Source organism: Primulina eburnea, chromosome 3 (genome assembly GCF_022965805.1).
Source record: "Primulina eburnea isolate SZY01 chromosome 3, ASM2296580v1, whole genome shotgun sequence".
In the NCBI taxonomy this organism is placed as follows: domain Eukaryota; kingdom Viridiplantae; phylum Streptophyta; class Magnoliopsida; order Lamiales; family Gesneriaceae; genus Primulina; species Primulina eburnea.
In genome coordinates, this window is record NC_133103.1 from 2,007,182 (window position 1) to 2,024,500 (window position 17,319).

Consider the following 17,319-nt stretch of genomic DNA (forward strand, 5'->3'; position numbering starts at 1 on the left):
AAACTATGGTAATTCCTCTTACGTAGTCTAACAAGAAAGCTGCATATAGTTAGATACAGTGTTTAGATGAAGAAATTACCTAATAAAAACGTCTTTTTAAAAATGGTGCGTGAAATATTTGGAACATTATCAGTAAACATGGAATTGGCGAGAAACTGTCATCTAATGCACGGAAATGAATTTTTCACAATTATAAAATTGGTAGGTTGGTATGACAATTTTCCAACTTAGCAAATTGACAGGGCGGGCCAATGAGTTGGGCGGCTCACATATCGGTTTGCTTCAACTCACCAAAAAAGAACAGCATCACACTAAAATTGGGAGCCCCGCATTGAAACTCTTTCAAATCTATTTTAGCAGCCTATGAAGATATATAAAAATACCGCAGATCCCTCAAAAGCATTCCTACATTGAGCTCATAAGTAGCAAAAGGGATTTGTCCATTCAACAATTTATGGCCCAGCAAACAAGTGAACTGTACAATTCGCGTTGTTTCTTTCCAACGTAACAATTATATAACGTTTCCTTTTACAATCTTCTCTCAATAGATACAGTAAACAGCTAGGTAACAACTGATTTATAGCATACAACTGTAAAAAATAATAACGAGAGAAGCCAAAAAAAGTTAAAAACTGATGCAAGTAAATGGGAGAAAAGAGGATCAACGGGTAAACAAAATTCATCTCCTTCGAACTCTCCCATCCTGCAATTTTTGACATCTAAGCAGCAGAGCTGTTGTGTTGTATAAATTGCAATGATCTATCTCACGGCATCAGAGTTCCACTTCGTGAAGATCATCTCCAACATTACCGCCATTTTTTGACGAATGTACAAAAGAAGGGTCACTTGATGTGAATGAAGACGGGTCCATGCCCAATACCTCTCCCAGAGGTTTTACTTCAGCCCTATGCGGAGGAGTGAACGAATCGTTTAATCTTCCACTCCATGATGCTGTACGCCGTGAAGGTGTCGAAAAAGAACCATAATTGCTTGTACCATTGTTCCAGATGTTGTCCATGCTGGCAAATCTTGGCATGTTCATGGATGTTGGAGGTGGTGCAGGTGACTGGAATGTGTCGCTTAAAGGAGAGGTGGAAGGATGTTCCTGAGTTGACGGATTGTCTTGCATGCCATTGACAGGAGCATCAACTGATGGGTCAACCGAGGCCACGGGTGCTGGCACAAAAAATTTTGGGTTGGGGCTGCTTGCTGGTTTGACTGAAGGAACAGCAGGAGCCTGGAATGAATTTGCCGTGTTCCCACCACCTTGGTTAAAGGTGTCGACATACCTGCCAGAGGACAGAGGACAGAGGACTCGTCGAGTAAGATGTTAAGTTGAAGCAAGTAAATGCAGATTTTTGAAAGTTCACATGTAAATAATTTCATTTGCCGTCAGATAATCATTCACATTGCAGTTCTGCTAACAATCGCGATGACACAAGATCAACTGTTAATATTCTGTCATTCTATGCGTTTGAGATGATCTAGTTTCGCACAATGCCTATTATGTGATAATTGTCAAATATGACCTAGTCTTTGCTTCACCAAGCAACTTCTTGAATTTACCTCGATCGTACGCCCATCCTTCCTCGGGCAGAGTATTGATTTGAAGTTGGAGGAAGTGGTGGAATTCCTGAACTATTATCTAGAGGACTTGTGCTTCCATATTCAGGATTTCTGTTGACATGAGAACTTTCATTTTGCAGCGGAGCCTTTAAGTTATAATCTGACGTTCCATTCTGGAAAATTGCAGCTGTCGGTGGAGGTGGAAGTGTTTCTTCTTCTGCTGGAGGTGCAGCACCTTCCTCCACCCATCTCTTGAGTTTGTCGTCATAATAAAACTTGTTCGTATCACCCAATTTAGCCTACAAGATATTGCAACAATATGATATGACAAAAAACAAATTTCAAGAGATGAATTAGGAGTCACTAGGCATATTAATGTCAAATAAAAGACCTAAACTAATCACCTGGCGGCCTTGACGGTTGAGAACTAAACCTACGGTCTTCTGTAGTAGCTGAGATCCAAAACCAAAACTACCAAATCGAGATCGCCTGCCTATTGCTGATGCTTTTTCTTGCTCGCCAGCGGAATTTGCTTCCTTCAATGACTGAGCCTGATCCTGCATGTTGTAAATATGTCAAATATTATTAACCAGAAGACCCACAAGCCAGTAACTGAAGAACAGGTCCATCCATAGAAAAAGAGTCACTACATATGATTGAAACAAACCTGCCTTGGACTTCTACCGAAGTCTGGTTCTGAAACACTTCTGGCATGCATTGACATCCGGTTGCCATCAGCTGCCCATTCACTTATAGGCTCCATGGATTGAGAAGGCACTAATGATGACATAGCCCATGTTGATTGACTAGTTGATACCCTAGGCCCGGTTGTTTGATGATAATTCATGTTACCTTGAATAGGGCCACCAGCTGTTGGAGCAGGTGGCGGTAAACCCCCAACAACACGGTGGGCAGTACTATCAAAAAGGTTGAGCAATTTACCAACTAATTTTTTAGGGGCTAAGTTTGTGGAGAAACCTCCCTACATAAAAGAAGTTTTGGTTAAAGGTATCACTATACAAGACAAGCACAAACACACACAAAAGCCAAGAAACCTCTTGATGAGCTTTGATCCTCTCTTCCAAAGATGAAACCAACTGTCTGAGATTCTCACCCTCTGGGTTTCGTCCTGTCTTAAGTGATTTTAGTACCGCTTGACAGTACCTACATTAAACACCAATCTCTGAGAAATATAAGTAATAATTGATGAAAGATAAGTGAGCTAAAAGCAGTGTAAGTACTTCAACGCATCAGATATCCTCCCAACTTCTGTCAACATGTGTGCATATACAAGCTTATATGGTTGAAATGGAAGTAGGACAAACTGGGAGTTCCCAAGTGATTTTGAATACTCGTATATCTCTGTCCTCTGTATAAAGATCGGAGAATCAGATATGCATGTAGGTCAAATTGAATAAACATAAATCATAGACTAAGCCACGCTCTGCCTCTGAAAGCATAGCCACAAGCAACTACAGGAAATTGATGGCGAAGGTTCAGTTCCAGGACCAGTACAACCCAACATAAATCAGTTTATTAAGTTTCAATAGATATTAATAATGTTACTGTAATGCCCGAGATTTAATTATTATAATCAGACGTTGATTAATTGATGTGATTGAGGTTATAAGAACTCAAATGACGAGGCCGGGCGTCGGTGCAAGAAAAATAAGATTGTTGTACAGAACTCGTGGCGCCCGAGCGGTAGAAAGAGACCGCCCGAGCGCCAATGCACCATGGATGTGGATTTTGGACAGAAAGTCTGGCGCCCGAGCGGTAGAAAGTTACCGCCCGAGCGCCAGTGTTCCATAAGAACATCACTCGGACAGAACGTGTGGCGCCCGAGCGGTAGAATATTACCGCCCGAGCGCCAGTGTGTGATAAGAAAGATTTCGGGCAGAAACTGCCGCGCTCGAGCGGTAGTTTCTTACCGCCCGAGCGCGAATCATGCAGAATGAAATTGTGCCACGTTTCTGGATGCATGCAAGTTGAAGTGTATATATATATATATATATATATACACGAATCTTCCTGGAGAAAATCACAAAATGAAACGAGGAGGAAGCTTTATATCCTTACGTCTTTTTATTTCAATCCGTCCGTCAGATTTTGAATCTGAGTACAGTACCGAGTTCCTAGCAACGTAGGCTACAACTGGACGTAAGTTTTGCTACGTTTTGATATACTTTGAAATTATGCTGTTGTCAGAAGTGAATAGAATTCATATATGATGTTCTTGTCATGTTAGACATCATAGAATCGAAGTCAGATTAAAGAACGGACTGTTTATGTAATTGTTATGATTTTTGGAAGGGATTTGACTGAAAATTCATATCAGATATGTATGGTTATTGAGCTTATGACTGGTATTGATATTGATTACGAGTTCTGGTATTATATCTGTGATGTTTGGACTGACGGGATTATCGAGAAAGTATTGTTATGCCGTCGAAACATCAGTTAATTGATATTGATCAGATTCAGTAGTGATTTCGATTATATCGTGATATTGTCGATATGGATTAGATTAGGTCTTGACTTGACATTGATCAGATTTTATTGTGATTTGAATATTGATCAGAACAGGTATTGAACTGAGTTGTTTATTGATGTTATATCTGTTCGATATTGTTATTACCAGATTGGGAATGGACCGAGATAGAGTCGGGACTTCTTCTTCTTCTTCGGAGCGAGAAGATAAAGGTATAAATTAATGTTGAGTTGGGATTGCACAACTCGAGAGAGGTTTGACTCGAGTTTCCCTAAATCACATACTTTACCTTATTGCATTGATATTGCATTAAGTTGATTGATGTACTTGTTCTCTTGATATTAGATGACAGGTATTAGACGAGTTATCTTGTGACAGAAGTGCCGGATAGTGGTGGTATCGCCACGGCACATTGCACGATGTCTCAAGATAGGATATTAGCGATAGAGCTACAGCCCTTGACAGATAGGTCAGGACACTGGATGTTTGGTTATATCGAGTAATGGAATCTATTACGGAATTCGATATAGGAACACCATATTTGGTTATATCGAGTAATGGAATCTATTACGGAATTCGATATAGGAACACCATATTTGGTTATATCGAGTAAAGGGTATTGGAATTCTTCTATTACGGAATTCGATATAGGAATACCAGGGCACTGGTTATATCGAGTAATAGAGATTATGGTTCCATCCTTTACGGAATTCGATATAGGAATACCACATCTGGAAACCGGGATCCCTAGACTAGGATTGAGTCTAGTCTAAAATGTAGAGTCACTGGATTGAGTGACAGTTATATCTTATGGTATTGATTAATACTGATTTATGTTTCTGAATATAATTATGTTCCTGATATTGGTACATGTTTAGAATAGGAATTATTCTTGATATTGATTTATGTTCCTGATATTGGTACATGCCTAGAATAGGATTTATTCTAGATATTGAATTATGTTCCTGACTAGGGTACATGTTTAGAATATGATTTATTCTTGTTATTGATTTATATCCTGAGGTTAATGTAGGATATGATTGTGTTATATGCTCTTATATGATTTATATGATTGCATGTATACATGATTTATACTGGGATATCTATATCTCACCGGAGTTATCCGGCTGTTGGCTTGTTTGTATGTGTGCATGGCAACAGGTGGGATAGAACCAGGGTCAAGAAGAGAACGAGGCTGGACTAGATAGCGTGGAGATCCGGGCTTCAGAAGCAACTTAGGATTCAGGACTGACATGTAGTTGAACCTAGTTGAATTATTGTAGATTATACAATAATTGTATGTCATGGTTAATATGTAATTTGAATTTAATTACATTACGTTTCCGCTTTGCATTTTAAAAAAAAAATTTTTAGACCCTGTTTATTATGAATGATTTAATATTCCTAAAGACGATTAAGGAATGGATTAGCGTCCGAGTCCTCACAGTTACAAAACCTTCTCCAACCACACACATACACTAATTAGAAGTATTATCGTAAAAAGAGTCAATAATCATTTAGTGGGGCCCTAGAACTGCTTCAGACAAAAGCACGGAGAGTGCTGAGCGCAGATAATAGATGCTAATGAACTCAACAAAGCAAGAAAATTGATAGTGCAGAGAAGAATACACAAAAATAGAACATTCTGAATCCAATTTGTCATGCTCCAATCAGATTCTGATCCACCATTTGTTTTATCTTTATTCAAGTTGAAATTCTACTGGGTGAGCCCAAAATGTCCTAGGCAGTTGATAGGATGTTTTGAACTCTTGGAAAATGCATAATTCATAAAAAAATTGGTCCAAACCTGTATAGCCTCTGGACTGGCATATGTCCGTGGAAATTTCCAGTGATCTGCACCGACAAGACACAACCTTGCACTGTCTGAATATGGCTCAAAACTTGCTTCAGCAACTAAATAGCAAATGTGAGCAGCAATTATCTAAAAAAAAATTCAGAAAGTAGGCAAACATAGAGTTAGAGCGAATTGAAGGAATTCTCAAGGAAGAGAAAAAAAGTGTGCTCCAAATGATTGACCAGAACATACATCACTTCTTTCCTTCCACAAACAATCTCCAAGATGAATGAGCACAAGTTCATCATCCTTTGTTCTATTTGCAGTTATCATTGCTAAATTATCCTCCCAGTCATCCAGCATACCATTCGCGAGAAACTGAGTATTGCAAAAATCATCACAACACAAATACACAATAAGCCACCTCAAGCTTAGGAGAAGTTCCTGTAAAACTTAAACTAAAGAAAGATATTGAGAAACAAGAGAGACGTTAAAAAAGACCTAGAAGTAAATATTCTGATATATAACAGCTCAATAATCGCTTCGCGCAAAAAACCTTCCAAAAAAAGTATTACAACAATATAGCTACCCACAACTGTATTTAGCAGAGAATAAAGCATCTACCTGTGGTGGTTGCTGAGGCAAATTAGCCAAACCAGCCATGCTACTAATGGCTGTGGTATCTGCAGAAAAGACATCAGCAGGTTGCCCAGCAATTAGCAGGCATAATGTCCGCAAAGGTGACCCTGCTACCATTTGTTGAAGTGCCATTTGCTTTACAGTTTCCACATAGAACTGTAGGGGTTTGTTTTCAGTTACAAAAGATAAATCAACGTGCCAAAAAGAAGAATCAATCCGTTCTATTAATCAGAGAGAGAGAGATGAATGTCTCATATTGACAGACCTGATCACCAAGTTGTGCAGCAAGAACAAGGGCAGGGCCCCATAACTGACCCTCTTTTGCACATTGCAAAGCTTCTTTCTTTCTTCCGAAAACTAGAAGGTTTTGAACCTCAGCAGCAGTGGCCTAATTAATGAAGTGGCACTTATTAACAAATTGATGCATTGCCGAAAAAATAATAAATGTCAATGGTAGGCCATGAAATACCTGCATTTGTCCTTCCGATGGCATTTGTTGCCAGCACTGGACAACAGCACCATACTGACCATATTGCATGTTGTTTCTCTTGGTAGATGCAAAAAGCTTGGCAACAGCTGATTCAGGACCATCACTTTCCTGTTATACCATCACATTATAAAATACAGAGCCAGCAATTGATTATACCTAGGTCAAGGCAGAAATGTATTATTAACTATTTTCATGATACGAGTAACAGCGTCATAGGAACTTGGAAGAGAGTGGCATGCACCCCTACAACCAGCAAAGCAGAAAGGAACTAATTCACTAAATAGCTATAATCTACAAACCCATGGAGCATCGACATGTTCATATTTTCAAATAGCTCAGCATGCAAAATTATTTAGCAAAACGATTTGGCTATATTGGACAAGTGATGTTTCAAAATGACCACAGTATGCCAAAGAAAAACGAAAAAGTCGGTTTGGAAAATAATAAGACACCGTGACCATCATATACTTATTTTGACGCAAATGAGTGGTCATGTTTTATTCAGTTTTATCCAAAGGAAAAGTTTAGTGTTAAGAAGCTGTTTCCAAGCCCAAAGAGTGCACACAGTCATATAGACAAAATAAAAAGCCATGTAACATACAAGCACACAATAACAACAGCGCGATGTTCAAAATCGATCAGTCACAAACGCCTTTCCAATTCAGAAAGTTACCGCGAACAAGAACGTTCTTAAAATTTGACACGAATTTTTTCCAAGAGATTTGATTATGTATAAAGAGAGTAGCATGGGATAAAAGGATTGATGAAAGAGAATTCTTTGTTCAGTTCACCGCCTTAGAAGGGATTGATCAAATTCTGTTAGGTCTGACTCACACTGGTCATTTATCAAAGAATTGACTTTAGTATCAAATAATGATGCAAAATTAAATTGGTAGCCTCCAGTAAACCAAGTTCAGTCGCTAAAGAATAAGCAATCTACCTTCGATACAGCATCTGTACCATATGGAGATCGAAGTTTTCCATAATATTGACAACCCAGTTTAAGCAGTGAGAGAAGTAACCTCGAATTTTCAGCCTTCCTATAGTCCATCTCAGCAGATTCAGGGTTAGCTATTCTCTCGTCTACCCATTTGTTCAACTCCTTGATGCCAACACTTCCACCAGTAAGAGGACCCGGGGTAGCTTGCCTACAAAGAGCCTGGAAATAATTGCAAACGCCCATTCCATTGTTTGATGCATTGTTTTCATTCACAACTTCTTGTAAGTTGAGAACCGATATGGAACCACTTGTAGTATTCTTCACAAAAATGAAAAAGCTTCAGCACAGAATATAAGTGAATTGAAGGAAAAAGAAGGAAAGCTCAAGCGCAGACCTGACTTCCATAGTTCAAGTTTTCAGTAGAACTATTATCTTTCATCACAATAAGCTTCCCACCAAAACCAAAAGTAACCAAAGCATGCGGAGGACGACCTGCAGAAGACCTTCCACCAGCAGAAGCGTACGAAATTTGAGTACCCTGAATCATTTGCTGAGAAAAATTGATTGAGTTCTGATTCCTGGTGTAGTCACTTGGGACACCATTTTGGCTATGTTGATTGATCCTTGATTCATTGAACTGTTGACTTAAGTTTCCACCAGCAACAAAACCTTGTGTCCCAGAACCCACGGAAAAGTCTTTTGGACCTTGTGCTACATTCTCGTAATATGAACCTGTTACTCCATGATGAAAGGCATTCTGTGGGCTTCCTTGAGCAACAATAGAAAAATTCTGTGCGTAACGATTTTTCATTTGTCCATTTCCATACTGTGAAGTAGCTTCATTATTACTTAATGTATCAGGTTGCCACATTTTTGAGCTTTGTTGATTGTAGTCGCTCAACGACCCAGTCCAGCTGTGTTCCTGACCTTGGCTACTAAATGCTTGATTTTGGTAACTATTACCTTGATTGTGTGTACTGTACATCCTCTGATCATTGTTCTGAGAAAATGTATTGGTTAATGCATGTCTATCCTGATTCATCTGGTCCTGAACTTTGGTCCCTGACTGAGTAGATGCAGTGTAGGACTCTATCGGGAACCATTCCTGAGCAATAGTATCATAATACCAGTGCGGATATTGGGGATCAAAAACCACATGAGGTGGGTAACCATTATTATCTTGAGAAGCCGGGTATGAAACTCCAGAGGTATCACTACTTAATTGTGAAACCTGATTCCAATTTGATGTGGTTTCTTTTGCATCACTCACCTGAGAAGCTTGATTCCAATCAGTGACACACTCAAGTTTACCACTCTCAGGCACAGTTTCAGTAACAGACTGAGCAGTTTGCTGAAAGTAAGAGATATCAGCCTTTCCGTCAGATAATCCCCAAGTAGAAGATAAATTAGTGTCAATATGTGCTTGTGCACTTGCACCAGCATCATAACCATCTACCTGATACCATTGTCCAGTGCTTGGTTCATACTTCCAACCTGGATACATTCCCTCCCAGTAGTGACTGCTATTTAAGTCCTGTGATTCCGCACTTTGATTGGCTGTTATACTATAATCATTTCCCTCATTATACTCCCCGAGATCGTTAGAATTTTCCATGTGAGCGTGTCCATGTCCTTCACTCCCAATGGTAACATTTGGCACAGTGTCCAAACTATCCCCCACATTCCCCCATGCATCACCAGCATTATCACCACCTAATTCAGTGAAAAAATCTGAGTATGACCCAAAGCCATTGCCATCATTCTTGTTTGAATCAGAATGAAAAGCGCTCCAATCCATTTCCTTAACTCCCGGTGATCCTGATTCAGCACTGCTCTTACTGACCACAGTCGCATCTGAAAGACGCTCACCACTACTCTTACCCATAAATGTCGAGTCTGATAGAACTTCAGCAATCTCGTCCTCATTCTTTGGTTCACTTATCAAATTACCAAACTCAAATGACTTCTCCGACGCTAATGGATTACTAATATAGTCCACAGTTCCCCCGTCATCAATCTGTTTTGCTGTCTTTATTTCAGCACTTAAATTATCCACAATGTTACTGATACTATTGCTAGTATTATAATGACTAACGTCACAACTATTATCAAACTCATTGATATTCAAATTCGAAAAAGCTTTTGATTCGTCAGATTCATTCCCATCCGAGAAAACACGGCCTTCAGACGTGGAAGTGATCCCAAAATCCCCGTCGTCTTCGTCATTCACTAATTTATCAAAAAAATCCTCGTCTGTATTATCCTCCACCTGAAATGGAGGAGGATTAGAAGCCATTTACTCAAACCTTTACCTTATAATCTTCAAAATTGGAGCTCCAAAAATCAAGACCCCAAATGATCGGAGCTAACAAAACTCAGATCCACCAACAAATCCACTAAATAAACCTTATCCGATCTGAATCGAGCAAGATCTGGTATTTCCTCGTCACCTTAATTCATAAACCACGCAATGGAATAAAAATAAAAAAACCTTAAAATTGGGTAAATTTTTTCTTCGAATCGACGAATAAAATATAGAACAGGAGAGAGAAATTCATCCGCAGAGATATTAGCTTACAGAGCAAACAGATAACCTCGGAATCAGGAACAAACGTATATATACATGTCTTTGTATGTATGTAAATATATATATATATATGCAGAAATCGAATTTTGAGAGTGAGAGAGAGAGGAGCCTGTGTGAAAATGAGAAGAGAAGACAAAAAGCCCTTGTTTAGTTGAATCAACCGCGCCGAGCGTCTCCTACTCGGAATATATATTCATACTTGAAAATTTCGTTAAATCATTTTTTCCTTCTTTATGTATATATTTTTAAAAAATGTTAGTCCTTGTTTAGTGGGAAAGTTATTGAAAAATCTCCAATCAAAAAATTTCTTTGGCTTCACTCCTTACCCACAAAATTGTGATACTATGTCATACAAAATGTGGTACACTTCATGTGGAAATGTGGTACTAAAAAAATACCTAGAGACTGAACACAAAAAAAAATAGCGGCTGAGGACTGAACCCAAATTTCCCGTTGTTTAGTTCATGACATGAGACAAAAAAATATAAAAATAAATAATATTTTTAATAATAAAATATATAAAAATGATAGTAAATATAATATTTGATTAATTTGATTAAATTTGAGATAATTTGATATTATTGTTTTTTTTAAAATATTAATAAAATATTTATAATATTATTTATCAATGGTAATATTGTAATTTCAATTCAATGATTTGATTATGATTTGATTAATGTAAAATAAATGATTGGTAGATGTACCAAAGTTGATATTAGATTAGATAAAAATATAAGAGTGGGTCTCATGTAAGACCGTCTCACGAATATTAATATGTGAGACAGTCAACTCTACCGATATTCACAATAAAAATTAATACTCTTAACATAAAAAGTAATAATTTTTCATGGATGACCCAAATAAGAGATCCGTCTCACAAATACGATCCGTGAGACCATTTCACACAAGTTTTTGTCAAAATATAAATAAATAATATATCAAACCAAACATTATCTTAGTTTTCCAGTAAACAACCAAAATTAATTAAAAACAAACATTTACCAGAAAACCGTTATTAACGTGATTTGAAGAAATTAAATAAAAATCGTGATTAAGATACAATTATGAATTTTTTGATATAGAAATTGATTTTCTATATGTCTTGTAAAAAAGTCTCATACACTACATTATCTAATTAGATAGATTGATCCAATCTATGTGTATCATATTCTTGGCAAGAAAAATAAATTTTTTTTGAGTTGTTTGAGTCGAAAATCTTTTCACAAAATTGACTCGTGTGACAAATGAATTTGAATATATAATGATATCATGTCATTATAATCAGATAAAATAAAACTAAAATTTATGAAAACAATTCATTTACTTCTTAAGCTAATCAAGCAACTTTAATTTGATGCATTTAGTTTTGAGTGGAGACCGTCTCAATTAGATCTGTGAGACGGGTCAACCTTACCCATATTCACAATAAAAAATAATACTCTTAGCATAAAAAATAATAATTTTCGTAGATGACTCAATTAAAAAATCTTTCTCACAAATACGATCCATGAGATCGTCTCACACAAATGTTTACATTTAATTTTATTTTACTTCAGTTTCCGAGGGAAAATAAAATCAAATGAAAACTGATTTTCCATATTTGCTGAAATTTGAAGTGATTTTCCATCTATTCTATAATACTATTGTATTTTACATCAAATGTTTTTTTAATCACAATTGGATTTTTTTATCATAGCATGCGCATTTAAATTTAAATCATGTAGCTCAAATCTTTTTTTTTTTTTTTTAAATTTTCTTGAAAATTTTAATATTCACTTCATGATAGAGTGAATCAACTATTTATAATAAGTTTTAATACACATGCAATAGAGGCCACGGAATTTATTATACAAAAATAAATAAAAGATGGCGCAATAATTTAATTAATATGAATTTAATATTGTCAAACTAAAAACAAATTCAATCCGGAATTCATTCAACTCGTGGGGAATTTATTGGATGGAGTGTCATTGACGATTAAATCCGGTGGAGTTGGATGGTGCTCGATTCATGAATCGTTTTTGCACTTTTTAATTATATTCTATTTTTACTCATTAATTAATTTCATTTCCATAGACTCTAGGAGTCTCTTTCTAGATATTTTGACCTAATTCGAGCATTCCTAATATTTTACATTTTTAGCTTATGGATATGGATGATTAAATTACTACTAGCTCTTACTTTTTAGTATGAGTTATTGCACTCAACCAACCCTTGGTTGGTTTTTTTTTTTGGTAAATAAAAATATATATTGTTTATTAAACTTGAATCATATCTAATAACTCATTATCTATCAACGTGTTACCAAACTCAAAATTTACACATTCATATTTGAATTAAACTACATGCAAATATTAACAAGAAATGTTTCTATTTAGAAAATGGTTGTATAAGTTTCAAAAGTTCAGTTTCCAAAATTTAACATTTACCGCACACGCTCGTGAATGTTTTTATAACTAGTAATACTAGAAAATAGAAGAAAATTTTGGAAAATTTCAGGACGAAATACATCAAGCATTCATACAACAGAGTCGAAGCCAATGGAGCTATCCTATCCATCTATTTTAATTTTTCTTATGAATCCGTATATTTCAAAAACATAATTTTACCCTCCTTAATTGTTTTGGTATCAGCCCACGTACAAAAAGTTACTGGCTCAGTGGCTCTGGCACGGGTTTTCATGCATATTTGCTAACATATATGATCAGAAAATGAAGCGATCCCGACTTGTAACCATTTATCCCACTTGACATCTCCTAATTCACTCAGCTTTCTTAGCTTCCTCTCAGTGCATGATTTTTCTTCGTTCTGGGTATCCATGGACTTGATTCTTTGTTCTTCATGTTTTGTTTCAACGGCGAAATCATTTCGACCAAGCTGTGGAATTGGCAAGTTAAGATTGAGATCGAGAAGGAGATGGCAAGATGTTTTCATTTTGTAAGCATGTTGGTCGTGATCATATTTAAAATCATGGAGATCTGGGATGATAGAATCGTCCGATGAAATGGAAGTGAGCCAATGACACCGTTTGTGCCCGCCTAAGGCCTGCCCCGATGAGAAAACTCGACGGCAGATGGTACATTCGTGCATCTCGAGCGTCTTTCCTGCCGAGGTGCTGGATGTGGGTGGCGTGGCAGTCGTCTCTGATTGCGTCATCAAGAACTCGTGATCTTCTTGGATATATAGAACAACCTTGATGGACATTTTCTAGAGCAGAGTTGGAGGTAAAACAACCTTTAACTCTCTTATGACTCGCTCTATATATGTCCCCCCAATGCTTGGTGGGAACCGAAGACTTTCTTTCAAGATTTACACTGGAACGTGACATTGATCTCCATTTCTTTGGCCTTGTTTTCCTCGTCGCATTACTAGAAAAAGCAAAAGATTTGTTAGACAACTTCACCAAACGATTTTCCAGATCTTCTTCTTCGCTCTCCTTATTTGAAGATGATTTCTTCAAGTCATAATCTTCACTTGCTTTATAGCATATTAAACGATTAGTTTTGGCTCGAAAAAAATAAGAATGTTTGTTGTTACCTTCGCTTTTTATGTTGAACTTTTCGGCACCACTATAAGATGGATTACTTAGAACACTCGTTTGTCGTTCCTTTTACTGAAATTTTCCACAATATATTTTTACTACCATGTGACACTCCATTCTCATATCACAAAGAACACCAAATCAATTTGGATTATATATATACATATACACATACACACATATAATATGTGTGAAGGAGCTTAGAAGATAATATGGGTGTGTCTTGAAAAGTTATGGCATACACTAGATAGATGGGGTCATGGGGAAACATGTCCAAATGATGCCATGTAATAAAGGTTAATGATATGGCATAATCTTGACCATTAAGTGTTTCACAATGGACTCATACAAGTGAAAATTTATTGCGTTTTTTGCTAAAAACATGTAAGAATAGATTGAGGGGAAGTCCTAGTTTATAGTTGAAGTTTGTTACTTGTGGATGAGAGGATTGACTTGGAGAGTAGTTTAAATGTGAAAGTGAGTAAATGTGTGACAAGTGGGCATTAAGTTCATGTGGTCGAGAGATTATATCTATTCATTGTGGTTTTAGTTCGTGGGCACACATATATACATATTTGGTCTTTGATTATTATTTTTTATTTACAAACTTATGATACTTATTTTTTAATTATTATTTTGATGTTGTTCTCAAAAAAAAAAAAAAATTATTTTGATCTTTTAAAACAACTTTTAGAAGAATATTTATCTTCAACTCTTTAATTATTTATTTTGACGTTGTTACTAGGAGTATTTTTCCGGGACACAAACTTTAAAATGTTCAGTTCGTTTCTTCGTTAAATTAATTCCCATAAACTCGAATCATCAACGCTGAAAAAATTAGTTTTCTTTGAATTATATATGTAATCGACTAGCTCCGTTGACGTATTTGATGATTAGAACAGAAATTTGTTCTACCACAAATTCAAAGTCTTACGAATTAATAAAGAAATACAATAATCTTTGTAGAAAAAGTATCATGATGATTTGGCAAATGTTGATAAAAATAATTCAAATAATATTAAGTCGGAAAATGTTGATAAAAATAATTCAAATAATATTAAGTCAGAAGTTAGACATCTTTCAAGTTTAATACTGTTGTGTATTATGAAAATGTTCTCATATTCAATAATTGATTATATCATCGACATGAAAATTTATTTCAAAATGATTGTAGTCAGAAACCCGACATCATGAAAAAAAGTAGATTAAGATCTAAACCAAAAAACGTAAGCTGCCACGCAGGAAACAAGATAACTCAAGCTATTCAAATGGGGCCGAATTTGTTAATTCTGAAAATAACTCAAAATCAACTATGCTGCCTTCGGAGCTTTACCGATTGTTTAAAGATCAACTGCATGTGCTGGAATTTATAGAACCGCCTTTTCCAATTCATACGAGAATAATCTCTGATAATATGGCAACCAAGTTACCTTGGAACCGACAGACCTAGCTCTAAGACAAGAAGAAAACAGGGAACTAGTATCAGAAAGTGGACAAACATTCCATCCGAAAACCTAAACCAAACAGATTCTTTATGAAATATATATATAAATCAATAATGTGACTCAATAAATAAATAAGATTGATGTTTGTTAAACAAAAAAAAAAAAGAATAAAATTAGAACAAGTGACAGATAATCAGAAGCTTTCAGTTAATTAACCTATCACCCATGTGATTGCAGAAAGCTCAGTCAATTGACATCTTATCTAGTATAAAAGAAAATTATACGTGATGAAAATGTATCAAAATCAACTTCACAAGACATCACTGAGCCACCCCTCTGGAAGATCTATCACGTTCCATCAGTTTCATCTGGAGAAGGAGAACTATGGTCACCACAACAATCAAGCCAAACCAATGCATGATCACTCAAAGGCCAAAGCAGAACATTATGAAACCAAATTCATGAGCCTGAATTTGTTGTGCTGCCTTGTTACTCTATACATAATCATTACTATATACTTAGGGCATCAAAACAGTCACGGAAAAATGAGGGAATTTCATTGCTTTCCAATTAACTATTTCGAAACTTTGAAAACTGTGAAACATATGGAGCAGGTAAGTATGATAATAGAGTAATCTTACATGACGAGCACGGATGTAATACCTAAGGCAAAAACTACCCACCAAATTATTTTACTTCTTCAGGAATTCAAATTTATTTCCCGGACAAGTGCGTGTTCAACTCTACACCAAAGAACATCTCCTCACAAAAAATCTATAAAATTCGGAATGCAATTCTCTGGTAACAAAAGCTGGACACATGATATATTTCTTGGCGATTTCTGCTGGTATAATGGATTTCAGATTCTTGAAATGCAATTTTACACCAAATCACCGTAGAAATTCCATATTGACCATAACGAGGGGGTTATCTTAAAATCACAAAAAACCACGAAAGTTCCACCCATAAACACACTTAAAGAAACATAAAATTGTATACTTCTAGACTATCCGAGTCACGTATTTTTTCCCACAAGACTTTAACCAAGTGTCTTCACACAAGAATAGTGCGGTAAAACATAAGTGAAGACCTTGTAAATTCTGGTATTTCTTTAAAGCATATGTAAACTCATGTGCCTGCAGCAACCAAACATTCCAGTCAGATAGCTGATCAGTGCCTTCCGCTCGACAGAGATGATCCAATTACATCGATTGGGTAGTTGTTGAAGAGATAGTGCAATACAAATACCAAAGAAAGGAAAAACAATCAAGCACTACAAGCCTCGTTTTTTCCATGAATTTAATATAATTTTGGAATAGCGAGCTTTAATAAACTGAGGAAAATTTCTTAAAATCCATTAATTCTAGAGAACTGTTTTTTCTGCTGTAATGCAATTGGCTACTTGGACTAAAAATTTAACACCCGGCGAAAATAAAGTTCTTCGACTAAATCTGAAAAATTACTTTTCCAGTATACAAAAATGTAGAATTGAAAATGTCTAAATTTATAATTGTTTTAAAATTATATCTTATTACATGAAAGATTAAGATTGGCTTTATGATTTCCAATCAATCAATTTCCAGCTTTAGAATACAAGTCTGGTGCTGATTCAATGTCATAATTCAGCACATAAAACCATAAGTTTGTTCACAGCGATATCATAAAGCTTTGAATCACATTCTTCCCTATTTTTTAACAAGTTTTGTTTTGTTTATAAATTTTATGTTCATCAACTTACATACGCACCTTTCTGAAAGGTTTAACCAATTAAAAACCCACGTTTTTGTTCAAATATTTTTTAAAAAAGGCAAAAATTTTTGTTGCC

General features: G+C 36.0%; 1 protein-coding gene and 1 long non-coding RNA gene across 3 annotated transcripts; both read right to left on the reverse strand.

The window, feature by feature from the left end:
- Window positions 1-410: 410 nt before the first annotated feature.
- Window positions 411-10,670, reverse strand: LOC140825224 (protein transport protein SEC16B homolog). 2 transcript variants are annotated; one of them, XM_073186871.1, is made up of 14 exons: window positions 8,316-10,670; window positions 7,922-8,239; window positions 6,961-7,089; window positions 6,757-6,879; window positions 6,477-6,647; window positions 6,105-6,230; window positions 5,865-5,999; window positions 2,808-2,935; window positions 2,622-2,730; window positions 2,419-2,548; window positions 2,234-2,343; window positions 1,971-2,123; window positions 1,567-1,865; window positions 411-1,289 (listed from the first exon to the last, which is right to left on the reverse strand). In XM_073186871.1, exons 1-14 carry the CDS (start codon window positions 10,215-10,217, stop codon window positions 773-775), a joined length of 4,350 nt encoding a protein of 1,449 aa, XP_073042972.1. In that variant the 5' UTR covers window positions 10,218-10,670; the 3' UTR covers window positions 411-772. The 2 variants fall into 2 exon arrangements, with proteins under 2 accessions (XP_073042972.1, XP_073042971.1); XM_073186870.1 differs by having other exon boundaries at window positions 2,234-2,548; window positions 8,316-10,669.
- A 4,508-nt stretch (window positions 10,671-15,178) lies between these two features.
- Window positions 15,179-16,630, reverse strand: LOC140825225 (uncharacterized). Its single transcript, XR_012116595.1, has 2 exons — window positions 16,585-16,630; window positions 15,179-15,501 (listed from the first exon to the last, which is right to left on the reverse strand). It is a non-coding gene; the product is annotated as an uncharacterized lncRNA (long non-coding RNA).
- Window positions 16,631-17,319: the final 689 nt, after the last annotated feature.

What these genes read in the sequence shown, in the direction of transcription:
- LOC140825224 (XM_073186870.1), bottom strand. Translation starts at nt 10,217, where the DNA reads ATGGCTTCTAATCCTCCTCCATTTCAGGTGGAGGATAATACAGACGAG. An exon ending in GTACAGATGCTGTATCGAAG is followed by an intron (nt 7,090 to 7,921) that starts GTAGATTGCTTA and finishes ATGGTATAACAG; the next exon opens with GAAAGTGATGGTCCTGAATC. An exon ending in CCAGTCCAGAGGCTATACAG is followed by an intron (nt 2,936 to 5,864) that starts GTTTGGACCAAT and finishes ATCTTTATACAG; the next exon opens with AGGACAGAGATATACGAGTA.